This window comes from Equus caballus, chromosome 20 (assembly GCF_041296265.1).
Source record: "Equus caballus isolate H_3958 breed thoroughbred chromosome 20, TB-T2T, whole genome shotgun sequence".
Lineage (NCBI taxonomy): Eukaryota > Metazoa > Chordata > Mammalia > Perissodactyla > Equidae > Equus > Equus caballus.
The window spans coordinates 29,524,022-29,550,494 of record NC_091703.1 but is presented as its reverse complement, the minus strand read 5'-3'; the positions used below and the strand labels follow the sequence as shown (position 1 = coordinate 29,550,494).

The window sequence follows — 26,473 nt, the reverse complement described above, 5'->3', positions numbered from 1 at the left end:
CTGTGCCCCAGAGGCTCTTTACATATTAATCACTCAGTATTCACAATAACTTTCTGATGTATATGCTATCATTCCCATTTTACAAGTTAAGGAAAATGAGGCAGAGAGAAATTAAGTAACTTGCTCCACAGCACAAAGCTAACAGGATTTCCAAAGTCAAGCTCAGAAACCAAGCAGTTAAGCACCAAGTTGTCTTTCTATATTTACATATACATGTGTGTGTCTGTATACGGTTACACGAGAAGAGAGTAAAATATGGAAGAACGCATACTGGGAGAATGACACACGTTGGGGGAATGGGAAGGTGCTGATTTTTGGATGGCGGACGTGAAAAGAGGGAGATAAAACCGGGGGAGGGCAGAAAACAAAATAAGTATCTCCAGACCGAGGGGTCATTCCTGGACTAACCAGGTGTCGACTTGGGAGGGAATCGGTCGCCTGCGGAATTCTCGGGAAATATGGATCAACCTTGGAAACGTGTAACTGCTACGACGCCGGCTGGATGGTGAAACCATAGAGATGAGTATTCGTAGTGTCCTAGAGGGGCGTGGCGGCACGTCCGGGAAGTCGGCTGATCCCAGAGGAGGGGGATTTTCTGGGCTTCCGGGTGAGTGAGGTCTGGACTCGTGTCGGGAATAGGGATAGGGTGACGCTGGGTGTTGAGAAGCCGCGGCCTGGGCTCACCCTAGGCCGGCTCTGGGCGGAGTGTGAGAAACTACCTCACCCCCTCTTCCAATTCCGGGCTGCCGTGAGGAGGTCTGGGGTGACCCCTAACGATGGAGACCAGGCTTTGTGCCCAGATGCGACGCCCGCCGCGTCCATCTCGGCGACTCAAAGTCAGGCTCCTCCTCTCCAGAAATTTGATAGGAGCAGAGGACTCCGTGTAATGGGGGTGACTTTTTTGGAATCTGACGGGTCCCTGACACAGAAAACGGAACTTCACTCCAATCCTTGGGGTCAGAAGTGTTTTCAAAATCAGATTTTGAGGGATTGTTTTAAAACTTTATGGTGCATATATAGTATATTGAATGAATAATACCCCAGGAGTTTGGGGCAACCTCATATTCAAACAGTAATATTTCTTTAACAAAATGTGAATATTCACTCTAAAACTATAAATAGCCTCATGTCATTTCAAGCCAAGGTTTGTTACAAAATGAATTTATGTCGCTTTGAGTATTGCCATCAAATGACTCATGAAAATATTCTTGGTTTTCAGAGCTTTGGAGGACTTCAAAATTGTGGAAAAGGCATTGTGGACCTGTTCTATTTAATGTTTTTGCTGCCTGATTTCTCTAATTATATTTGTTTATTTGTCACACAGTATAAAGCAAACAATTCCTGAACAAGTTTTGAGAAAGTCTTACAGTTAATGCCTTTTGTTAGTCATTCGTTTTCTCAACGGATAGTTATTGATGACTTAGAATGCACCAGGCACTCTTGGTACTTGGGATAGTGCCGTGTACAGAATAGATAAAGCCACTTCTCCTATGGCATTTTTGGTATTGTGGGGGTAACAAACAAAAAGCAAGTAAACATATATTGTCAGGTGGTAATGAGTGTTACAAAGAAAAATATAGTAGGGTAAGAAGGTGGATAGTAGTAGAACTATTTTATATAGGATGGGCTAGAAATGTCTCTTTGAGGAAATGATGTTTGAGCTTACTTTAATGAAATGAGAGAACGTCCCATGCTAACATCTGGGTAAGAGCATTCCAAGATGGTGTGAAGGGCCTCAGGTAGAATGCATTGAACATGTCTAAAAATAGAAAAGGGTTTAATTGGAGTAGAATGAGCACAGGAAAGATTGGTAGGAAAAAAATTAACTCTTTTCATTTCAAAAATAGTCATGTAAATTTCCATTACCAAGAATGTCAGATCTTCAATCATCTACATCACTGTTAGCAAAATTTCAAAGACCTTTTCTGTTGTGCTTAAAGTGGTATAGGCAGCCTTGAATAGTACATGTAGATTCTTTATTAACGGATGGTAATTTTTCAACTGAATACTTTCTATATTTTGTGAAGAGGCGTCTCCCTGGAGTATAGACCCATGTGCAGAGACCCCTCTCCTGAGAGAAAATGGCTACAAATCTTATCATCCAGAATGGAAAACAACAGGAGGGACCTGTGATAGTAAAAGTGGGGGAAGATCACTTTTTTGTACAAGAAATTGACTTGCAGAAGAACAGCCAGTCCAGCCAGGAGGTCTTTTGCCAACACTTTAGATGATTCTGCTACTAGGAGACACCTGGACCCAGGGAGGCTCTAAGCCAACTCTGGGAACTTTGTTATAAGTGGTTGAGACCAGAGAATCATACCAAGGAGCAGATACTGGTGCTGCTGGTGTTGGAGCAATTCCTGTCCATCCTGCCTGAGGAGCTCAAGTCTTGGGTGCAGGAGTATCACCATTGAATGGAGATGAGGCTGTGTCTTTGCTGGAGGATTTGAAGAGAGACTTGATGATTCAGGCTTTCAGGTGGGAACAGGAGTCATGTTCTGTGATGGTAAAGTACAGCATTTAATGGTTAGGTCAATAGGAAAGCAGTGAGGGCAACATTACTGAGCTTTCATCCCTATCAGGCTTCATTGCTTTTGCTAGTTCCTTTTTGTGTCTCATCTTTCCTTCTAAGCCCATTGAATCCTTTTCCCCTGTCCTGTCTCCATGGGAGATGTTTCCTGAGGTTTTAGCTATAATTCTCGCAGCAGTTTCCTCTCAAGCCCAATGGTCCCTAATTGTCTCCAGGGCACTTCCCACACCGATGGACTGGAAGTTCTCTGGAAGGAGGTGATATCTCTGGGAGTCGCACAACAGTCACCAAGTTATCAGCTCCGGCACATGGAGACCCTGCTCAAGCATGACTCTCTGGAACCCCAATCCCTACGAGAGCGGTGAGGAGGAAGAGGAGGGATCTATCTGGGAAGGTGAGTTAGGGTAGGGGGCTCCTGCTTGGCCAAATAAAGCCATCTTGTACAACTTAATTATTAGTGTCTCTAACTCTAACTCACTCCTAAATCCTCCTTGGCTCATCTACCTCTCTCTTCACAAAGTACAACCTTTATTCTTGGCCTTTTAAGCTAAAACTTTTTCTTCTGTTTGTTTTTACATACCCAACTTTGCTTTGCATTAAAGCATTAAATTATCACATGGTTCTGTTGCTTTTTATATCACCTGTCTTTTACAGTGACCTCCAAAATGTCTTCCTTGTCCTACCTTTAAGTTTTCCCTACCCATCAGTGATAAAGTCACCATTTAAACCTTTCACTTTGACTACATTGCTCCTATCTTCTTCCACAGTGAATTATTTTCTCTTTTCATGTCAATACCTTCCCCTGTCACTCCAGCCTAGATTAGGTACACCTTTTCCTTTCCACATTCTCTCCATGTCAAATGTGCTTTCCATTTACAAAGCATCCCCCTTTTTACATCTGGATCCCCTTCAGAATCTATTTCTAGAAAATAGCAATCAAGTGACTAGGAAAGCCAAGAAATCAGTCCTTTTCCAGTATTTCCTGTGAATTCAAGTGGAAGCTCCATTTTTTTTTTTTATTGAGGTATAATTGACATAGCATTATATTAGTTTCGGGTGTACAACATCATGATTTGATATTTGTGTATGGTGAAAACTAATCACCACAATAAGTCTAGTTAACATCCATTACGACACAGTTAACAAAATTTTTTTTCCTTGTGATGAGAACTTTTAGAACTACTATTTTTATCAATTTGCAAATATACAATACAATATTATTAACTGTAGTCACTATGCTGTACATTACATCCCCATGACTGACTTATTTTGTAGCTGAAAGTTTGTACTTTTTGACCCTCATCACCCAATTACCCACCTCCTTGCCTCTGGCAGCCACTGGAATCTTCATTTTAATGAGCTCAGTGGGACACGTAACTTTTCTCTTTCAGGTCAAATTTCACTAAAAATGTATTCTTTATTGTCTTAATAAAGGAATATTTTTCATAAAGGAATATTGACCTTGGTTTATGTAAAGGAATTATTGGTTTACACCAAATCTGCAAGCAGTGGCCTGTTTGGGGGAAGATTGAGACAAAGGGTTTTCTTTCCAAGCAATAGAATAAAGACACTTTTGCCTTCCCTCTATAATTGTATTTGAATGCAATTTAAAGTACTCTTTATACACTTAGACTTTTTCCGAATGCTTTAATGATTTGTGCCCCTTTTTAGTGGTAAAGATTGTTCTCAATCCTACCTTAGTAAATGCTATATAGGTTATTTATTCCTAGGATATGTCTATTTTACCTTTCCTTTCTAGCATTTTCTTTCCTAGCATTTTCTTTCCTTACTTGAACTAAAGAGATATTTATTGATTGTTGGGGGAACATGACTGAAAAAGAGATAAATGATCCCTTAGGAGTTTAATATTTTATCTATTCAAAAAGATAACATTTCAGGGGCGAGCCTGGTGGCACAGCAGTTAAGTTCACACATTCTGCTTTGGTGGCCCAGGGTTTGCCAGTTTGGAGCCAGGGTGTGGACCTATGCAGTGCTTATCAAGCTATACATGCCCCACACATAAAATAGAGAAAGATGGGTACACATGTTAGCTCAGGGCCAATCTTCCTCAGCAAAAATGAGGAGGATTGGCAGATGTTAGCTCAGAGCTGCTCTTCCTCAAAAAAAAAAAAAAAAGGTGACATTTCTATTCAGTTTAATTTTATATGTTTAAAATTTTCCCTAATAAAAAGTTTAAAAAGAAAGTGACATTTAAATGGCCCATTTCCTATTTTAGAAAGAGAGACCAAGCATCAGATTAGGAAATTGGCTCCAAACCAGAAAGTACCCGAAGGAATGGCATCACAGAAGATGATACTCAACAGAATCTGCAGAGGCAGGAACATTTTCCAGGGTACTCATTTTGGAGACCTTTGTAAATGCAAGGACAGGTTTGGAAGGCATCAAGGAAATTCAGAAGAAGGAAAAGAACACAGATGTGATCACTGTGGGAAAAGCTTCATGCACAGCATCAGTCTTATTGGACATCAGAGAATCCACACAGGGGAAAAACCCTTTCAGTGTAAAGAGTGTGGGAGAGCCTTCAGTCAAAACACAACCCTTTTTAAACACCTTATAATTCATACTGGTGAAAAACCTTATCAGTGTAATCAGTGTGGTAAAAGTTTTAGTCGAGACTCAGTCCTTATTAAACATCAGAGAAATCGCACTGGGGAGGGACCTTTTGAGTGTAATGAATGTGGTAAAACCTTCAGTAACAGCACAGATTTGCTCAGCATCAGAGATACCATACCTTAATAAAATGTTACCAGTGCAATGTCTGTGGGAAGGCTTTCAGGGAAAGTTCAAACCTCACTAAACATCAGCGAATTCATACAGGAGAGAAACCCTATGAATGTGATGAATGTGGAAAAGCCTTCAGTGGAAGTTCTGAGCTTACTAGATATCACAGAATCCACGCGGGGGAGAAGCGCTACGAATGTGACGAGTGTGGGAAGGCCTTCCGTCTGAGCTCACATCTCACTCAACACCAGAGAATCCACAGCAAAGAAAAGCCCTACATGTGTAATAAATGTGGAAGATCCTTCAAACAGAAGTCAGGTCTCTTTCAACACAAAAAATCCCACAACTAATCAAAATCACATTGCCTTAAGTATTATGGTAAAAATGTTAAGCAGCATTTGTTCCTTGCAGAATTCAGAGAAGCCACATGAGCACTCTCAGTATCTATCACCATCTCAATCTCTTCTGACACCAAAGTATCCTCAGACTAGATTCTCTCTATCTCAGAGTAAGCTAAGTCAGATTTTCTGTTTCTAGGCCTCAGGGCTGGCTAGTTAAAAATGTAAAGCTTCGGAATGGCTGGTTTCATCCTATTCACAATTAAATTTACATAAAAATGCACGCCCGAACCCAGAGTTGAAAGTACTGTAACATTTCTCAAGTGAATGGTCAAGTTTAGGCATTGCTTTTCTTCCTCACTTTTTCCTCCTTTGCTTTATATATTGGTGGTGATCAACACCTTAGTAACTTATTAGATGTTGCTTTAAAAGGGGGTTGACGTGGGGAGAGGAAGGAGAAGTAGGTTCTAGGTTCTAGTACTCACTCTACCTCTGTGTGACCTTAGGTGAGTCACCCACACATTCTAGGCCTTGGATTCCCCATCTGTGAATTATGGGATTAGAATATGTAATCTCTCGAAGGTCCCTTCCAGCTCTATAGTTAAGTGATTTTTGTGAATGCCATCAAGCCTCTATATTTAATTCCTCTGCCTGACATTCAAGAGCCACCTCCACAAATATGTCCAGTATTTCCAACGTTATTTTCCTTTACTGTCCTACAGGAGCTCTCTGCTCCTATTATACACCTCTCACTTTCCCCAGGCACCCCAAGTACACTGAAGCTTCCGTGTCTTTGTCTTCCATTCTTTCCCTTTCATGCCCTGAATGCCCTCTTTATCTTCATTGTTTCCCCAACTAAATTATATATATTTCACTGTAAGCCCACTTAGAATAAACAAGCTTTCTGAGTGCTAAACCTCCTTAGGTTGTGTAGCAGTACTCCTTAACATGTGACTTAAAAATGGGCTTGGGTAGGGCCGGCTCCGTGGCCGAGTGGTTAAGTTCACGCGCTCCACTGCGGCGGCCCAGGGTTCGGATCCTGGGCGCAGACATGGCACCGCTCGTCAGGCGACATTGAGGTGGTGTCCTACATCCCACAACTAGAAGGACCTGCAACTAAGATATACAACGGTGTACAGCGGGGGTTCGGGGAGATAAAGCAGGAAAAAAAAAAAGATTGGCAACAGTTGTTAGCCCAGGTGCCAATCTTTAAAAAAAAAAAAAAAAAAGGGCTTGGGTAAATACTATTGACCCTGTTGGGTACCTACCCTTAAGAGCCCTGGAAGGTTTTCCTTTGTGCTGTCAGTTAATTTTATAACAGTTGGGTTTACCCTCTAAAATAAGATGTTGCTCCCTAAGGAAGAGAAGGACAATCACTTTCTAGAGTACTGGAAAAAAACTAGTGCTCAAGGAGGCATTGGTTACCCTCCCTGAGAAAGGCTGTGATGCCGATCCCGCATACCCCAGACTGTAATGGGGGTCAGAGGCAGCTCCTTTGCAATGGTACTCTATAAATTCCTGATGCAACTGTGTAGTACACATCCAGGCAGGTAGGATGGTCCTAAGAGAAGTGCTCCTTGTTAGGTACCTTTATTTTATGTTAGTGCAGAGATAAATAAAATGAGGACCTAGAGAGGGCGGAGAGTGATTCAAATCAAAAGATAACCTCGAAATGTCGCTGGATTAGAAGACAGGTAGCAGAGCTTAAGGCAACGAAAGCTACTAGTGGCTAAGAGTGTATCCTAGGATGAGCAGACTATGTAAACCAGAGAAATACTCTCCCTTAGCATGATTCTTACATAAAAGTTGATTTTGTTCAGCGGCTGAGTGACACTGAGGGCACTAGCTGTCATTTCTGTGAAATCTGATATCGCTATCTGTTAAAAATAGAGCTATCATTTTGATATGATTAGCCAGTGTCCTGATAAGTGGAAAGACCTTGAACTTCCCCCAGGCTTCTAAGGGAGAGCTTAAACCTCCAAACGTGACAACCTTGAAGGATAATGCAGCTGTGGACACTTACGACTCTGCGATGATAATGTGGTATTTTGGACATAATTTACAGACTGTTTGGTGAATCACTAATGCAATGCCATTCTTGCCTATTCTTTCTTACTTTTTTTCTTCACTTTTTCTCCCTTCTCTTTTTTTCTTTCATCTCTTGGCAATCTCACTTCCCTTTTTTTCTGACCACTCACTTTACTTCTACCACCATAGATATCATTTCTTTCTAATTATCTGTCCTCCTTCCAAACTTTGACTTCTTAAATATCAGTGTTTAGGGGGAGGAGGCAGAGATAGTGGGTTCAATCAGAAATGATGAGATCACATTTAGAAAGAAAACCCAAGATAGGGAGTCAAGGTACAAGCATCCTATATCAGAATTTATGATCAGCTGCTAGTAACAAAGATCTGAAAATATACAAAGTGTGTTCCTCTCATGTAAAAGAAGGTAGATAATTTACAGTTGTTGCTTTTACTTCATGGAATCATCAGAGATCCAGGTCCCTTTCACCTTGTCATCATCCTCCACATGCAGCTTTTTTTCCCATGGCTGCTGAAGCACCAGCCATCAGTTCTGCATTCCAGTCAGCAGGAAGGCAAAAAAGGGACTTCCAGATAAGTCAGCATCTTTCATGGAGCTATCTAAGAATACATAAATTTCTTTTAATATCTAATTAGCCAAAACTTAGTCATATGACCACACTCAGCTGCAAGAGTAGCTGAGAAATGTAATCTTTATTCCAGGAGCCAATGTACGCAGATAAAAACTGGAGTTCTGTTATCTAATAAAAAGGAGAGAATACTTATTTAGTAGGCAAACAACAGTCCCAAATAAAGGCATGGCATTTTGAGTTCTAAAATGCACGTACCAACTCTTAATAAATGTGTGCTAAAAGATCAATGAACAGATGAAGAATGAGAGATAAAGGGTGCAAGAAACAAAATTAGAACTAGGAGATACAGTGGTGTCCTAGTGGATGTTAGGAGGGGCGGAACAGAGCAAGGAGAAGGAAAAGAGGAAAGTGAGGAATGAGAATTGATGAGATCCCTGAGTTGGAGGATCCTTAAACTCACCAAGCTTCCTTCAATAATAATAATATTAAAGAGCCTTGTGGAAAAAAATAGTTTAAATATATTTTAAATGGCATCAAAGGATTAAAAAAAATTCCACTTGAATCTCACTTCCCTAATTTAAAAATTATTTTTATTTCTTTCTGTTGTCTATTTAAAGAGATTGACATAGATATCTAGTTTTACATAATTTTTATTCAGTGTATTTAGAATTTTTATGCTCTGTTATATTTTCATCAGTCACCCTTACTTTTTAAAAAATACACCCCATGTTTCTATATAATCATAGTTATCACCTTATGGTTTGTATAATAATTTTAGGTCACTTTAGCCTTTAAAATATATATTTAAATCCACCTCTCTCTCTATTTGGGATACATTTCACGTAAGATAGAATAGTTGAAGAAGATTATCATACATGTGTATTTAAACATTACTAATAACTGCATTTTTGCCTAATGGTCACTGTGTTAAACTTAAAGCAAGGAAATGGCCCCGTTAAGGATTCCTTAATGGCCCCAATGCAAGGATTCCTAGGTAGCTGACCCCTCAGAGCCAAGTCAGGATTTCCTGATCAGGAAACATGGATTTGAGTCCTGGCTTTGCTGACCTCAGCAACACACTTCATTGCTCTGAACCTTGGTTTCTTCGACTGTAAAATGGCTTGAACTTTTAAAAAATCTTTCTATTGAAATATTATATACATATATGTAAAATTACACAAATCATAGGTGTACAGCTAAATGAAATTCACAAAGTGAGACCACCCACATCACCACCACCAAAGTCAATAAATATAACATTACCAGTTCCCCAGAAGACCCTACTTGTGCTCCTCCCAAACTATTCCTTTCTTCCTGTTGTGACTTCTAACAACAGATATTAGTTTTCCTGTTTGAACTTTACATAAATGGAATCATGCAGTATGTATCTTTTTGTGTCTGGCTTCTTTCACTCACTGTTACGTTTGTGAAATTTATCACCGTGGTTTGTAGCTATAGTTCATTCATTTTCATTGTTGTACAGTATTCTATTGTATGAATAAACTTCAATTTTTTATCCATCCTACTGTTAATGAACAGGTGGGTTGTTTCCAGTTTAAAGCTTTCACAAAGCTAACACACGTCTTTAGATGCAAACATATATACATGTCTGATGGCTATATAACTAGAAGTGAAACTCCTAGGTCACAGAATATGCATATGTTCAACTTTGGTAGATATACCACAGTTTCCCCAAAATGCTGTTATCAACTTACACTCTCATCAACAGTGTATGAAAATTCCCATTGCTCTATAATCCTTGCCAACATTTGGCACTGTGACTCTATTTTTAACAGGGATTTCGGCATTGAGTTTGTGGTTCCTTAAGAAATACCTAATGACCTATCATATTGGCAAAATTCAAAAGCCTGAAAACATACAGTTGGGGAGACTGTGTGAAAACAGGTACTTTCACACGTTGCTGTTGAAAGTGAAAAATGATGCAACCCTTACAAAGACATCTCTCTTTCTCCTTCCTCTCTTCTCTTTCTTCACTGTTCATTGCAGCAGTATTTGTTAAAGCAAAATACTGGAAACAATCCAAATACCCATCCCAAAGAGACTGGTTGAAAAAAATGTGGTTAATCCACACAATGAAGTACTATCCCTCTGAAAAAAAAAAAAGAATATTTCTGTGCACAGATTTAGAATAATTTTCAGGTTATTCTGTTAAGTGATAAAGCAAGGTACAAAAAAGTGTATATAATATGAAAATTTATAGAGGTAAAGGGTGGTAAATGCTTATTTTTGCAAAAGAAAGGAGGGAAGAGAGGAGGGAAGGAGAGAAGGATGGACAGGATAAATTAAAAACTAATCAAAATAGGGCATGAATATATATGAGGTACAGGAGTTAGAGATGGAAGCAAAACTCTGAATATACCTTTTTATATAATTTTGATTTTGAACTGTTTTGCATGTTCAGAAAGGAAATGAAAAGGGATGAAAGGAAAGCAAACCTTGACATTGAATACAATCACAAATGATCCTAACTGTATGTCAAGTTTAGAACATAACCATACAGAGAAAAGAATTCAAATAAAGCATGTATACAGTGGTCTGAACAGACTTCTGTAAGGGGTATAATTCAAGAACAAATAAAGTGAAGAAATTTTGAACTCTACATAGTAGGTATGTTGCTGGTGATACTGGTATTGTAATTTTGAAAGTATTTTGTTTTTCTTGTAAAGTAGAGCACATTGAGTAAATATGTTGATGCTGTTGGGAACCAGGCTTTTCACTGTGGGAGAAAGGAAAAAAACAAATGTACAGTGGTGAAGATGAAAAATAATTCTGTGGAATTGTATTGAAGATATCCTATAAAATCCTGATCATATGTATATATTCCAGGTCTTAGGTCCACTGATAGGGCCTAGAAGCAATGATACATCCCAGTAGCCAGAGCTTATCTATTGCCCAAAACGCAGATCAGTGTTTCTATATATCATTCTCCACTAAAAGGAACCATAGCTTCATGGAGCAATGCTGGATTCCAGGTATAGAGAAGAGAACGTATAAAATGAGCCAGGAATATCTTGTGTGAGAAAGTAAAGTATACAAAAACTGTTTCTTTGCAGGATATATCAACCAACAAATGTGGCTGAAGGAAAGTGCCTCAGTTTCCTCATTTGTTAAATGGGATAATTGTACCTAACAGCGCTGTCAATGCAGAGTAAATGAGTCAGAACGTGTAAAACAGTATGTTCGCTGTTATTATATTGCGGCCCCGCCCCCAAGAGAACATGCCCCTTAGCCCCTCGAGGGAGAGTCAGCGAGGAGACCACAGAGGCGTAGAAACCTCCGGGCTTACTAGAAGGAACGCGGCTAGAACTGCTGCTCTCCTGGAGAGCGGCCGCTGTGACGCACTTCCGGCCTTTGTCGTTTATCAGTCTCTGGGCTGCGGTTGTCAAGGACTCAGAGGTGGTGCGATCCGGGCTGGGTGGCCTCTCCTCCCGCGGATGCCCGGTGAGCTTCGGAGTCGGGCTACCGCTGAGGGCCTCCGAAAGGGCTGGTCTGTGCCCTGCGACCCCGGCCTGGGTGTGGGGAGGAGGCAGAGGGGGCTTCTTGGCCAGAGCTTGGCTGCACAGGTGAGGGGCAGAGGACTCTGCTCCGGAACCTGGAAGGGCCTTTTAACTGAAAGTCAGCGTCCTTGCCCCACCCCCACCCGCTCTCGTCTATTCCTCAGCTCTTCAGCCACTCTGCCCTAGTACCGATGCCCCTCTGAACTCTTCCTCTCCGCATGTTAGGATAACAATAGATGCGGATATCGAGGAATGTTTGTATTTTCCGACGTCATCGTTGTCTACTGGAGATTTATTCAGAACAATGAGCAAGGATAGTTTTATAATATGCCACAGCCTCTCTCAGTCTGATTGACATAGTGTAAAGGCCCTTGCCATTTCTTTAAAAAGAATATTTAAATAGCACTTACTATGTGCCAGCCAGGTACCGTTCAAAGCACTTTCCAAATATTAACTTATTTACTTATCATAAGTCAATGGGGTAGGCACTGTTATTATGTAACCTCTCCCCCGTCCCCCTTTTTTTTAACATCCAAGAAGAAAATGAGGTTAAGTAACTTGCCTAGGGTCATAGAGCTGGTAAGGGATGTAGTCAGGATTCAAATCCAGGCAGTCTGGCTCCAGAGTCCATTTTCTTAAATCCTTTGCTATGCTGACTCTTCTTTTTCTGTAATAGCTTTACAGCCACAACCCAGGAAGTTACTTCTTTCATTTGAATGTGGTCCTACCGCATTTGGACCTCAGTAATCCTGGGCTTCTAGTTAGGATTTAAGATTAGAGAGAAATGTACACCTGAAGACATATATGTCTGAGTGTGTCTGCAAACCTGATGAAACAGCCAGTTTGTGTGTGTAGGCATGTTTTTCCCCACCCACTCACCCATTGGTTGTGCTTTGGGCAATAGAAAAAGATTACAGTCCTGGCCTTAAGGGTAAGTAGCAGCTATTGATGAAGCCACCCCTGTACCAAAAGTTGCACATTGTCTCATTAAAATGTAGTTAATTTGCATGTGTTTTATTTGCCAGACTTTGTGCAAAACCACTTTATATGCATTATCTCATTTAATACTCTCAAAAACTTTGCAAGGTAGTTGTCCTTATTTCATACATGAGGAGATTAAGGCTCAGAAAAATCAATTAGGTAACTTGCCCAAGATCACATGTCAGTAGATCAGAATTCCCAACCAGATCTGCCTATGTTCTCTTCTACTTATCTCAGATAAATAGCAAAAATATTGGCTATGTTGTGTGTGTGTGTGGTGTGTGTGTGACTGCAGATGCATAGACAATGTCTGAAAGGATACATTCCAATCTTTAACAGTGTCTATTTCTGGAGAGTGGAACTTCGCCAAGGAATTCTATATTCTGTACTTTTTGGATTTTTTTTTAAAAGGAAAGAAGTAACTGCAAGATAGATTGTGGCTGAGAGTAAAAGGTGGGGCTCATGCTATAAGAGCTAGGAGGAGGAAGAGGGTGGACTGGAATGGATGAGGAAGACTTCAGAGAGGGTGTGAAATGAGAATCAGCTGCAGAGATTGGGTAGGCTTTGAATGAGTGCAGAAGGCAACCAAGAAAGTGGAAGAAGAATGAGGAAAGCCTGATTAAAAAATAGTGAGAAGAAAAGCTTAAGTGGAGCTGGCAGTTTTTGCATGTGAAATAGAGGAAAACAAGAGTGGGGCCAGACAATGAAAGCTAGAGGTCCGATTGGTCTTGAGCCAGGCTTGAGAGTTTGGGAATTCATCCAATAAGTAGTGGGGAGCCATAGACTGACAGCAGAGGTGAGAGTGGAGGTGTGTATTATAAAGGCACATTTGCATGGTGTGCTGCTTAGTCTTCACCTACATGTATCCTTGGCAAAGAGCATGATGGTAGATTTAGGGGTGTTGAGCTTGCTGAGACTCTGGGAGAAACCAACTTTAAAATGCAGATGTATTTCTTTAAGGTGAGAGAGATTATTATGCTAACTATATACCTGGCATATATAAATGGGGTGGAGATCCTGAATGGGAGATTAATAACTATGCGTGTGACCAGGAAAGCAGGATTATAAAATACTTGGGAAGCCTTTTAGAGACATTGGGTCCAAAGAAGAACTAAGTTATGCTGTTGTGAAGACCTGGGTATTCAGACCACCAGATAAAAGCAAAATCAGGCAAGGGAAAGCAAAAGGGAACCTAAGATATACAGAGAATAGAGAGGAATCGATGTCAGCAAAACTGGGTAAAGGTCTTAAACATCACATACCAAAAATGATTTTCTGTGGGCAGAACTGAAAGCTTCAGCTGCATTGTCTGTGAATAGAAAAGCTTTGACTTGAAACCAAGGTGGGTAGGCAGGAAATAGGAAAAAGACGTTCAAGGGCCTAGAAGGTTAAGAAAACAAGACAGCATAAGTGGCTGTTTAATCCTTTGAACTCACGCTAGGTTAACTGAGTGACATGAAAGCACATATTCTTAATTTACCTATTTGATATCTGTACCCTAAAACTTTCTCACCCTAGAACAAACTCAGCAGACCATGGTTCAACCCACCATCATTTCTCCCCTAGATTATTGCCACAGCTTCTCTCCCTCCTTCCACTTTAACCCGTGGTCTATTGTCAAGCAGCCAGTTATGACTTTATATTAAATATGAGTAAAATTTTGTTACCCCCCTCCTGAAAACCTCTGATGGCTTCCCACATCTCTTGAGTACAAGGCAGAGCCCTTATGATGGCTTTTCATGATCTGTTCCCACCCCGACTTCATCTCCTGTTACTGTCCCTTTTGCTTTCTCTCTTCCAGCTACATTATTCAACTAGCTGTTCTTGAAGGATCCAGGCATGCTCCTGCCTCCAGGAACTCAGTGTTCTCTTTGCATGGGACAGTCTTTCTCCAGATAGCCATGTGACTTGATCCTCAATTGTTCATGTTGCTGCTCAAATAACATCTTATCAACAAGGCCTTCCCTGACTACCCCACATAAAATAGAAACATGTTCTTCCCCCTTACTCCCTACCTCCGGTACTTTTATTTTTCTCTATAGCATTTATCACCATTTGACAGATATTTATTGTCTGTCTCCTATGGCTCCCTTTCTTTATCTTGTCCCCTTCTTCTGCCCACATAGAGGAGAGACAGTGGTATGGTGGTTGAGACTGTAATTCTGAAGTTAGATTTCCTGGGTTTGAATTGCAGCTTCACCACTTGCTACCTGTGAAACCCTGGGCCAATGACTTAAGTTCTTTGTGTCTCAGTTTTCTCATCTGTAATATGAGGGAAACAATAGTAGCTTACTCACAGTTTTTTTGAAAATTAAATGAACTAATGTATGTAAAGCATCTAGAACAGTGTCTGGTACATTAAAAGCACTGTAAATGGCAGTTATTATTAATATTGTTATTAGAGTATAAATTCCATGAGACTAGGGACTTTGTTTTGTTTGTAGCTTATCCCCAGTGCCTAGAATAGTACCAGGAATATGGTGGGTTCTGAATAAATAATTTGCTAAATGAATGAGTGGGGTATGAAAAGTTTTGACAGAAAAAGATAATGTGGTCACAGTGGTGGTGAGTCAGCACCAAGAAAAGTTGGAGGGAAAACATGAACTCAGGGATCCTGTCTTTTGAGTGAAAACCCTCTCCACTCTTCCTGAGGTGGTCTATGGAAGTCAACCAAGCCAAAGATGTTAGAAATTTGGTAAGAGAATTATGTTTGCAGGTCATCCAGAAGGATGCTATCCTACAGCAGTGGGTTTTTTTTTTCTGCTTGATAACTATAACCAATAATGGCAATATGAATTTAATGACTTTTCTTTTAGTTGTAGTGTGGTCAGTGTCCACTTGTAATGTAAGTACCTTATCCTTAGTTTTTAAAATTTTGCAATGCATGCCAATCCCTAGAGATAGTGTAGTTATTTTTACGGTGAATTACAATAATTTTACTGAAAATCAAAATGAAAACATTTTTAAACTATAGGTCATGACCCAGATGTAGGTCATGAAATCTATGTGGTGGGCAGTGACCGGGTTTTTTTTTTTATGACATAAGATTTAAAAAATAATAATATATATCACAGAAGGTAAGGATACATAGTGTTTTGTAGAATTATTATTTCAGTCATTTGTGTGTGAGTGTGTGTGTCTCACACATGCACAAACATACATTCATATGCACAGGTATATGTGTTCTAAGTCACAGTATAAAATGTTTCTTACTGAGCGTCCTGGTCAAAACAGTTTGAAAGCCTCTGCCCAGCAATGGTGCTTGGAAATCACTAAGTCACGTAATTATTTTTCTTTCAGAAAATTGCCTTCATTAATTACTATTCTGGTTAAGATTGTTCATAAGCTAAGTGGTCATAGATATTTGTGTCTTTATTAGCACTCATTTTACATACAGTTGCCCACTCTCCATCCTCGAGGAGCTTCAAAGAGAAACAATTTCCAAGAAATTAAAGGGCAAAAAAGAGCTCAAACTCTACCTGTTTAAAAATATTAGAACTAATATTTCCTTCATTTTAATATCTCTGAGCCAAGACTCCACTTGACTACTTTCTGATTTTTTTGCCTCAGTGTTTAGATCACTAGGATATTCATTTAATCTTTCAATAAAATTTATAAGAAAAATAACAATAGTGGTAATTTATACTACTTTACAGTTTACCAAGCTGCCAGCTTCTTTGTGCTCTTTATCCATGGTCTTATTTTATCTCTATATCAACCTAGCCAGATAGGCAAGGTTGGTTCTGGCATTCCTGTTTTACAGGTTGAGTAAATTAAGGCTCAAAACGTGAAGCCCAGGGCTGCGGAGGGAGTAGCTGGAGGATCAGTCTCAACCCCAGCTCTTCCCCACTCCAAACATGATCTCTTTCCTCCACACTTCACCTTACTGGAGGGACTCAGCGTCTCCCCCAAGTGCATTTCTTTGGCTTCTCATTCTGTCGTTTTATCTTCTTTACTTTCCCTCCCTCTTCCATTTTCTTTCCCTTTTGTCCTTGATGCTTAGTGTCATCTGTGACCACTTGGGCCCAAAGTGCTTGTTTACTTCCATTCAACTAAAAACTTACTATGAGTCTAGTATCTTGCCATTCAAATGGAAACCCAGTGTATTCAAGCTGATTTATTTGAGTGGATTCATTCAGGATGATCAAATGGCCCCTTCCTTCAATAAAACTGGGTGTCCAAGGGGGTTGTTTTGTTTCTGTTTTCGTTCCTATATTATCTGCATAAGTATTTGTGTGGTCCTTATCATTAATCATGTATTCATGTTCCTCATTAGACAAAGTGACTGATTTTGGTATAAATACTCCCATTGCCTGCCAGCAGAAAATATTTTCTACATTTTAATATTTTTTTCTCCGCAAATTATTTTTTAGATTTTGGGATTTCCAGAAGAAGAGATCAAGGGGGAATTATCAAGAATAGATTCTTTTTCTGAATAGTTAAGCTTAAATGGCCACAGCCTTGGCCCTTCAGACTCCAGAGATGCAAGAGGGACTTATGGCAGTGAAAGTAAAAGAGGAAGAGGGGGACCATGCCTGTGGGCAAGAAGCTGGCCTATCAAGAGATACTAACCCTCATACCAGAGAGATCTTTCGTAGACGCTTCAGGCATTTCTGCTATCAGGAGACACCTGGGCCCCGAGAGGCTCTTCGAAGACTCCAGGAGCTCTGCCGGCAGTGGCTGAGACCAGAGGTGAACACCAAGGAGCAGATCCTGGAGCTGCTGGTGCTGGAGCAGTTCCTGACCATCCTGCCCGAGGAGCTCCAGGCCTGGGTGAGAGAGCACCGCCCAGGGAGTGGAGAGGAGGCCGTAACTGTGCTGGAGAATTTGGAGAGAGAGCTGGATGAGCCAGGAGAGCAGGTGGGAAGATGGGAGAACAGGAGTTTGTACCTGTGTGATCAAGTATGGGGTTTCAGTGCCACAAGAGGAAGAGGAGGAGAAGGATTTCTTTATGCCTGACTTGGTCTTTAGGAGGCTCCTGATCTCTCTGCCTTTTTTACTTTGCCAGCTTCTTGGTCCTTCTTTTCCTATCCAGTGGCCCTGAGAAGGCCCTTGTAATGTCTTCTCTGATATTTGGTTCCCAATTGTCCTTAATTTCCACCAGGTCCTAGCCCATGATCATGAACAGGAAGAGCTTGTGAAGGAGAAATCAACTCCAGGAGCAGCCCAGGAGTTGTCAAGTGGCCAGCTCCACACCTTGGAAGAGCAGCGTCGGTATAACTTCCAAGAGGTGTGCCCGGTTCAGGAGATTGGTGAGGATTAGAGTTTCCTCAGGAAGCCTACATCATTCCCTGAATGTTCCTCAGTTCAACAGTTTATTTAGTGTCTGCTCTGTGCCAGGCACTGTGCTTGGTACTGGGGATACAGTGATGAGCAAGGTAGACATGGTCCCTGCCCTCAGGAAGTTTACAGTCTGCTGGGAGAGGCAGACAGTAAACAAGCAGTTACAATACAGTGCATCCTATCCCTGAGGTCGAGGCATTATTGTTTAGAGTGGGAAAGTACACAGAAAATGAGGTCACTTTTCCCCTTCCACCCATTCTCCTAGCCACTTTTTTCCTTTTATCTTTGGAAACAATATTCATGTGATCCATTTATTATTTCAGATGATGAGGCTGGAACTTGGAATGTGGAGTTAGCCCCAAAGATGGAGCTTTCTAAAGAAATTAAATCTCTTGTGGAAGTACCTGGAAAACTGAATGGTGACATCATTCAGATGCCTGAATGTGGAGAGACCTGTGACCACGAGGGCAGACTGGAAAGGCAACGGGTAAGCTCTTCAGTGGAGAGACCCTATATCTGTGGTGAATGTGGAAAAAGCTTCACCCAGAATTCCATCCTTATTGAGCACCAGAGAACGCACACAGGTGAGAAGCCCTATGAGTGTGATGAGTGTGGGCGGGCCTTCAGCCAGCGTTCAGGCCTGTTCCAGCACCAGAGACTCCACACCGGGGAAAAGCGCTACCAATGCAACGTTTGTGGTAAAGCCTTCAGCCAGAACGCTGGGCTGTTCCATCACCTCAGGATCCACACTGGGGAGAAACCTTACCAGTGCCAGCAGTGCAGTAAGAGCTTTAGTCGACGTTCTGTCCTCATTAAGCATCAGAGGATTCACACTGGAGAAAGACCTTATGAATGTGAAGAATGTGGCAAGAACTTCATTTACCACTGCAACCTCATCCAGCATCGGAAAGTCCACCCTGTGGCTGAATCCAGCTAGCTCCTTGAAACAGGTAGGGCAGAATTTCCTGACATTAGACCACTAGGCAAAGTGACAAGGGTACTGGTTCTTACTTTGTCCCTGGAAGAACAAAAATAGTTTAACCCTCTGCAGGAAGCTCCAAGGAAAGCCAGTGAACATGTCCTTATTTTTATGCTGAGAAAAGCATAATAATATCTCAAATATATCTGTCAGTTTCTCTGTGGTCAGTGACATGCATGACTTTGCAATACTGAATATTATTATGTTGATTTCATCAACATAGTCTCACACACACTGATGCAAAAAGTTTTCTAGGTGTACTTCAGGAAACCTTCATCTTAGTTTATAAAAACTTTTAAAAAAAGTTTTAGAAAATTATATGCAGCCTGAATACTAAATAGTGTCAAAGGTAGTTCACTGAGTAAAAATTGATTTGAAAATAACTGTAGTAAACTCTGTAGTGTAAACTACTTGACTATTGTCCATTCTCATAAGATATGATAATTTGCTTTTTAGCCTACAAAGGGGGCAGATGAATCCTCCCATAAATGTATGAAAGGCTTCTCCTTACAGAGTTTTAGTAACTCAGCCTCATGAATTTTGTGCAAAGATCAAGAAACTTAACTAAAACTCTGATATCTTGGGGCCAGCCCCATGGCATAGTGGTTAAGTCTGGCACACTCTACTTCAGCAGCCCAAGTTGGCAGGTTTGGACCCCGGGCATGGACCTACACCACTCGTCAAACCATACTGTGGTGGCAACTCACATAGAAAATAGAGGAAGACTGGCACAGATGTTAGCTCAAGGCTATTCTTCCTCAAGCAAAAAAAGAGGAAGATTGGCAACAGATGTTAGCTCAGAGCAAATCTTCCTCACCAAAAAAAAGAAAAGAATCTGATATCTCACTTCAAATCTTTGTTATAAAAATACAGGCCTCTTTGGATTTTTCCTGTGACATATGAGCATTTTTGTTTTCTTCCTTTTTCTTTTTATTTAACCTTTTTTTATGGAAAATTTCAAACATATACAAAAGTAGAGAGAAAAGTATGATCAGTCTTCCATGTTGATTGCTTTTATAACCTCCACACTCCTCAGCACTACCTATTGATTACCACCAATGTCATACATACAAAAATTTCTTTCCCTTAACAGTGATTGAGTGAATGTTTACTAAGCTTTATACTAAGCCCAGGAGACAAGGAAATGGAAAATCGGTGGTGATGATAATCTGGATGGGAAGACCAAATACACAGTGGGTAACATAAGTAGAATAGAAACACAGTAAGAGACCTTAGAAATCACTTCTGCATGCCCTTATTTGACAGATATGGAAACAGAGGCTGTGGGAAGTCACCATGTAAGATCATACAGCTAGTTAACAGAGCTGGAACTAGAACCTCGTCTCCTCATTCCTAGTGCAATGCTGTTTCTACTAAGGCACTGGAAGCATTATATTGCCAAATAGAAATTACAAATATGTGGAACTTACAAGATTTATAAGTCATTGAGGTTTTGCTCTTTTAGCTCAACAAACCCTCCCATCTATACATTTCAATAAATGCACAGCTTCTCTATTTAATTTACAGTGGCATTCCAGTAAAGACTCCTCCCACTTATCCTCCATTTGAGGCGTTTTACTTATTTCTGTAGTACTCATTTATTTTATTTTTTTTGGTGAGGTGGATTGGCCCTGAGCTAACATCTGTTGCCAATCTTTCTTTTTTTGTGTGAGGAAGATTGTCACTGAGCTAACATCTGTGCCAATCTTCCTCTATTTTTTGTATGTGGGACACCACCACAGCATGGCTTGATGAGCAGTGAGTAGGTCCACACCCAGGATCCAAACGGGGAACCCAGGGCTGCCGAAGCAGTGTGTGTGAACTTAACCACTATGCCACTGGACCAGTCCCAGTACTTATTTATTTTTAACTTTTAAAATTTAATTAGAGGGACTTTTTTAAAGCAGTAATTCATTCTTCACCTGGTTTGAAAATCAAAACAACATGAAGAAGGATCCCTATCTTTCTTCTTATAGGTAGCTGTTTTACTAGTTTCTTGTGTATCTTTATTTCTTTATGTAACTACAAGAAAATATGAATATATATTCTTAGTTCCTCCATTACATGGAAAGATGGCATACTCTTTACACTCTTCTACACTGTGCTATTTTCATGAAACAGTATAGAGATTTCTGCATCATAACAGAGTTTTCTCATTCTCTTTACAAGTGGATAATACTTCATTTCTTGGTGCTCCTATACATACTCCTATAGATGAAAATCCCTATTTTAAAATGTTGTATATTCTGTTTCATTCTTCTCCCCAATTTAGTTCAAGTCAAGCTCTGTCTGTTTAAAAGCTAACAACTTCCACGTGAGCTAGGAAACAGTTTGGGTAACTAGAATTGCACACAATTCTTCTATAGAGAAATGGAGAAGTGATGGGTGGTGGTTTTCAGTTTCATGTATCTGGTTCTATTATATATTCTTAAACCTAATGTTTCAAGCTATTTGTGTCACTACTAGGCCTAATTATCAAAAAGCTTAAATTTCCTCAAAATTATATTTTATTGTGTCTTGAGGTTAAATTATTTCCAAGAGAAATATATATGGATTTTAGAGTAACATTAAGGAAAATATAGTAGATGTAAGTTTGAAATGAAATCAACTTCTTAAGTAAATATATATTCCATATAGTGATATCATACATATACTGTTATAATCTGAATTCATAAGCATCTTAAATGCCTCTCCATATGCTGAAGCAGCACGTTTGGGTAATTCCATTATATCAGCTCTTAAAAGATTTAAAATATAAACAGATCAGGATTTTAAAGGATGTATTTCTAATGGACTGAATTTTTACACCTGCAATTGAAGATTGGATGTTTTGTGCTTGTTTTTTTACAGCTTCTCAAAAATTCTCACTTTTCTCAACTTAGAAAACATCAAGATACAAAAGGCATTAGATACACTGTAGAGACAGATGTACCATTGGAATGCAGTGATGGTTAACATGATTAAAATGACTGACAGTTCACCAAACTAACTTTCTTGTTTTCTGATATTTATGGTGCTAATTCTCTTACCTAGGATGCACATTCCTCATTAGTTGAGCAACAACAGTTGACTTAACCTATAGGCAACGACATATAGACCTTTGCTTCTTCTGTGCTTATTCCAATCTTCCCGGCCAGAAATTCTTAGTTGTGTCTCTCTCACATTTCTAACTTTCTCTCACTTCTCTTTTCTCTTTTTCCACCCTGGCTCCTTTATTCAACCCATGAAGTCTCTAGCCTTGATCTCCTTTCAAGTGATTCCTGGACCAGGATCCATTCATGCTTAGCCCCTTGACGAATCCAATCTGAAATAGCGGAATAGTCAATGTTTTATGGCTGAGCAAGGTGTAAGAAATATTGATTCAAATCCAATTAAATAAACCTATTGGTGCTAAGGATAGTCCAGCACCCCTTTGAGCACTGTTAGGACAGTGGACACTGTACATCAAGAAATGGCAGAGTATCTTGCAACCAAAACCTGCCTAGAGCTGTAGGTAGAGCCCAGAAGATGCTCTTTCACTCTAATTTTGATTTGAAGGTCACAACTCCAGGAGAATCAAGTCTCTGTCCATATTTTGTATTTGGAAATGACTCCTATTTTCTATATTTTCTATATCTAACAATTTTTTCATTTAAAAAATTATAATTTATAGTGGAAGATTGTTTTATATTTTTCCAATAAGACAAAAATTATCTCTGAGGTGATTTTAAAATAAAAGTGTATGTAAAGTCAAAATTATTATAAAATATGAAGTATTTTCTGTGGGGAAATTTTGAAATATAAAATATATACCAGTTATATGTGTCATTGGTTAAATGTTGAGTTAGTGATTGAGAGAAAAGTAGATTTTCTGCAGAGAGAGATGAAAGATAAAGTGTTTTAGGCAGGGGGAACAGGGTAAGGCAAGACTCATCTAAAATATGTTCAGGCCAATAAATGGTGACCAAAGAGAGGGCAAAATAAAAAGACAGATGCAGAGACAGTGTTACCAAGAAATGTGCTTCATCTTCTTAATACTTATTAGAAATCTGTCGCTCATTGGTCCGACTGTCTTAGGTACAGATGGAATAAGCAGTGAAAATAATCTTACTACTCCTTACTTCTAACTCGTTTTAGTACTTTCCATAAAAAGGAAAAGAGAGAAAAGCACAGTCTATAAATCACTGTGATTTTTTTTAGGTCTCTTTGGACCCACACCTAGTTTTCCATGCCAACTGCCTCAGCTTTATGATGAAACCACTGTTTCACAATGTGTACACCTGTTAGAATCACCTGGGCTCTTTGTTTGAAGCGCAGTTTCCTGGGCCCCAGACTGACTGAATCAGTTTCTGAGGGCAGGGCCTGGGAATCTCCATTTTAGCTAACATATCACTGGTTCTTAGACATCAGGTAACTACCTAATTTATTGCCCAATCTGGGACGCTTTTGAGAATGAAAGGGAGTGCTATTAATAATTACACCCAGCCAACAGGTATAAATCAGGATGTATGGTCTCCCTACTCATGACTCTTCCAGCTGAGGAGATAGAAGATGAGACAGAGAATCAGAAAGAATACAGTGTCCTCTCATGAAAGCTGAGGCAGAACATACATGAAGGAGACTGTTGGAGATTTAGGTGTAGCCATCTACACCAAGGTAGCCACCACCTTCCTGGTCTGAAATAATCCCCTTTAACAGATCTATTGGATTAGGTAAGAAAGGGTGGGACAGTATGTCTACAAAAACCAAAACAAAGAGACGACACTCCTCCCCCCAAAAACCTCACTGTTAAAATAGCTATTTTCCTAAGATGAACCTATTGAGAGAATGGTTTGTCAGACAAGATTGAGGACATCTTGGAAGCACAGCAGCATTTCAGTAGCATCAGGACTGACAGATCCGTAAGGGGTGTTGGACCTTAAATTGTACAGGAAAAGTGGGAAGAAAGGGCACTGGGTCAGAAGCTTGCAGGGACAAAGCAGAGGGTGAGCCATTTTAAGCAAGTAGCTAGGATGAATGGGGGCCAGACCTTGTGCCGAACAGTTTCATAAATTACCACATTTAAGCCACATAATTCATTGGCTGTAGAGCCATAGCCCTCTTCCCACCACAAGGTACCAAAGACAAACTGCTACAACTGCCCCTGCCCCCATATTCCGCCTTTGCCTCAAGATCATTCACAGAGGGGGACAGGGTGAGTGTGTGCGGGGAGGTGGGGGGGAGTGACTTCCCATCACCACCACTGCAATCTCAGCTTTCTGCTAATTCAGCACAGTTAGGGATCTATATACCCAAAACTTGCTAGTCGTTAGGTTACTCAGAGGGACCTGAGTTGTTTAAACAAAGATTTAAAACAGTAGAGAGCAAGCCAACATGTGCCCCTCTTGTTGCCGTTCTCCTCAGCTGGGTGTTGATTGTTGCTCCTTACCCTGGGGACAGAGTGAAGGTAACTGGACAGAAGGTACCTTACGAGACCCTGCGGCAGAGGGGCACTGAGGGCGGGGCCCTCGCAGGACCGGGGTCCTAGGGAACGTAGGGCTCCGCAAGATCCACTGTGGCCAGCTGTCTTCAGCGGGATAGAGAGATGTTAGCTCTGACTGAGGGGCTGCTGGACAGCAGAGGTTACAAGCGGCAGTGGGTCGCGCTGCCGGAGCTGTTTGGATGAAGCCTCTGAGCGCGCAACGCCGGTCACGTGGTGGGCGCAGACCAGCCACTGAGATGACGGGTCCTCGAAGCGTTCCTAGAGAGGCAGCTATTGAAGCCGGCCGAGACGCGTTTGAGCGTTGTGATGTACTTCCGGTCTCTGGGGTGAGCTACGGCCCAAGTATTATCTTCTTACATTCCCTCTTGCACACCCTCACACTCTGAGTGGGTGTGGGTGGGAACCTGCCTCCCTTTTCTTTGGCAGGATGCTCTATAGCTCAGCAGAAATGTCGGGATCTAGAGGAGGGAGTGCTGCCCCTTTTCACAGGCCTGCCTCGGATTCCTCTCCCTTCGTAGATCCCTCAGGATTTGACTCTCTTTTCCGTGTCGGTGCTGCTGGACTTTTTGGAGATGCAGGGGACAGAACACAAGTGTACAGAGCTGGGTCTGTGCTGACCAAACGCTTCTCAGGTGGGGACACAGATGTACCAGTGGGGAGACCCCTCCGGGGTCCATCGGCTGACGGATCCTTATGCTAAAAGATGGTTTCTTATACCTTTCCTGAGTTCTACGGTCGTTTTACCTGAGCAGTTTTTCGGTTTTCGTTGAAGTCCCCAATAGTAGTGGCCGTGATATTGCATACTAGTACTGTAAAGGCTTAGCACTTTTAAAAAGTACTTTACCAGGCTTAGCACTTTTAAAAAGTACTTTACCATAACATGATGCTCACATTTTTGCAAAACAAAGTGAAGTGCTACGTGAATTTCTATGGCTAAGAAAATAGATTCAGAAGTTAGCACTTTCAGAAAGCAAACATTATTGAGTGCCACATATGTGCCAGGCTCTGTGTCATAAAAAGGGGAATAAGCCAGATAAAAGAGGCACTCACTACCTTAGAGTGTAATGAGGACGATACACAATGACAATATAGTGTGATAAGTGCCTTGAGGAAAATAAACTTCATAATAGGAGGGCCTTTGGAGGTGGGGAGTGGAAAGTTAAAGATAACCTCCCTGACTATGCAGTAGCAGAGCTGCCTCTGTCAACTGATAGAAATTGGATAGCAAAGAGGAAATAGTCCTTGGGGTGTAGATATAGTATGTGACAGATCAGAAAACCGTTTCAGAAAACTACAAGTAGATGGAGGTGGGTGTGGTAGAGCTGGAGCAAAGAGAAAAAGTAGATAGTAACAGAGATATGCTAAGGAATTTCGACTTTATAGGGTGGTGTGCTTCCCCATCTTTTTAATGTAATGGCTCATAGACAAAATGTTTGTATGCACACTGCCTTGCAGAAGAGACCAGGCCAAGGGCTTCAGCTATCCCAGATCTGCCTGGCCACTTCAGGAGCTTGGGATATCAATATGCTGGCACTTCTGTAAGCCATTTGAGGCATCCAGTGAATTGTGACATAGCACAGAAGATGAGAAGGTATACCCCACAGAGTGAGGAGTCTCTGTCTGGATTTAAGCAGAGGAGTAACATAATCTTACTAGCCTTCTAGAAATATTCTGGAAGCAGTGTGATGAATGAATTGAAAGGGGGCAAGACTGGAAGCAAGAGAGATAAGAGACTTGCATTTGTCAAAGAAAGAACCAATACTATAAGTTGATGAAAGTAAGGCAGTGGCTATGGAAATGAAGAGGGGATGGAATGGAACTATGCTAAAGAGGTAGATTTAACCAGACTTGATGACTAATTAGGTGGATGAAAAGGAGAAAGATATTTTTTTAAAAAAGCGCTGAGTGCACTGCCTGGCACATACTAAGTACTACATAAGGGTTTTGGTTTTTTTTTTTTTTTTAATAAATGTAGTCAGGAATAATTAGGCATGTTTTTGGATTGGATGATTAGATGAATGTG

General features: G+C 40.7%; 2 protein-coding genes and 1 long non-coding RNA gene across 12 annotated transcripts in view; 2 read left to right on the top strand and 1 right to left on the bottom strand.

Moving 5' to 3' along the window:
* The first annotated feature begins 540 nt into the window (after nt 1-540).
* On the top strand, nt 541-5,748 carry LOC100629264 (zinc finger protein 3). The gene is given in 3 exon segments (XM_070245052.1): nt 541-607; nt 2,746-5,258; nt 5,261-5,748. Coding segments are annotated over 2 exon segments (795 nt in total). The 5' UTR covers nt 541-607; nt 2,746-4,825; the 3' UTR covers nt 5,623-5,748.
* LOC138919601 (uncharacterized) lies at nt 1,651-24,669 on the bottom strand. Its single transcript, XR_011429914.1, has 3 exons — nt 24,434-24,669; nt 2,321-2,498; nt 1,651-1,759 (listed from the first exon to the last, which is right to left on the bottom strand). It is a non-coding gene; the product is annotated as an uncharacterized lncRNA (long non-coding RNA).
* ZSCAN23 (zinc finger and SCAN domain containing 23) overlaps nt 11,518-26,473 on the top strand; it is a 27,179-nt gene continuing 12,223 nt past the window's right edge. For 5 of the 10 annotated variants that reach the window (XR_011429905.1, XR_002801957.2, XR_001379181.3 and 2 more), the window contains exons 1-4: nt 11,596-11,690; nt 17,101-17,587; nt 17,832-17,979; nt 18,334-18,960. Coding sequence is in view for 6 of the 10 variants with exons in the window: in XM_014734276.3 (XP_014589762.2) it covers nt 17,177-17,587; nt 17,832-17,979; nt 18,334-18,947 (1,173 nt within the window). In the remaining 4 variants the exon portion in view is untranslated. Of the gene's footprint in view, nt 11,691-17,100; nt 17,588-17,831; nt 17,980-18,333; nt 21,979-26,473 lie in introns of those variants that run through there. The other 5 variants (XM_023624131.2, XM_070245033.1, XM_070245031.1 and 2 more) reach the window with 5 other exon arrangements.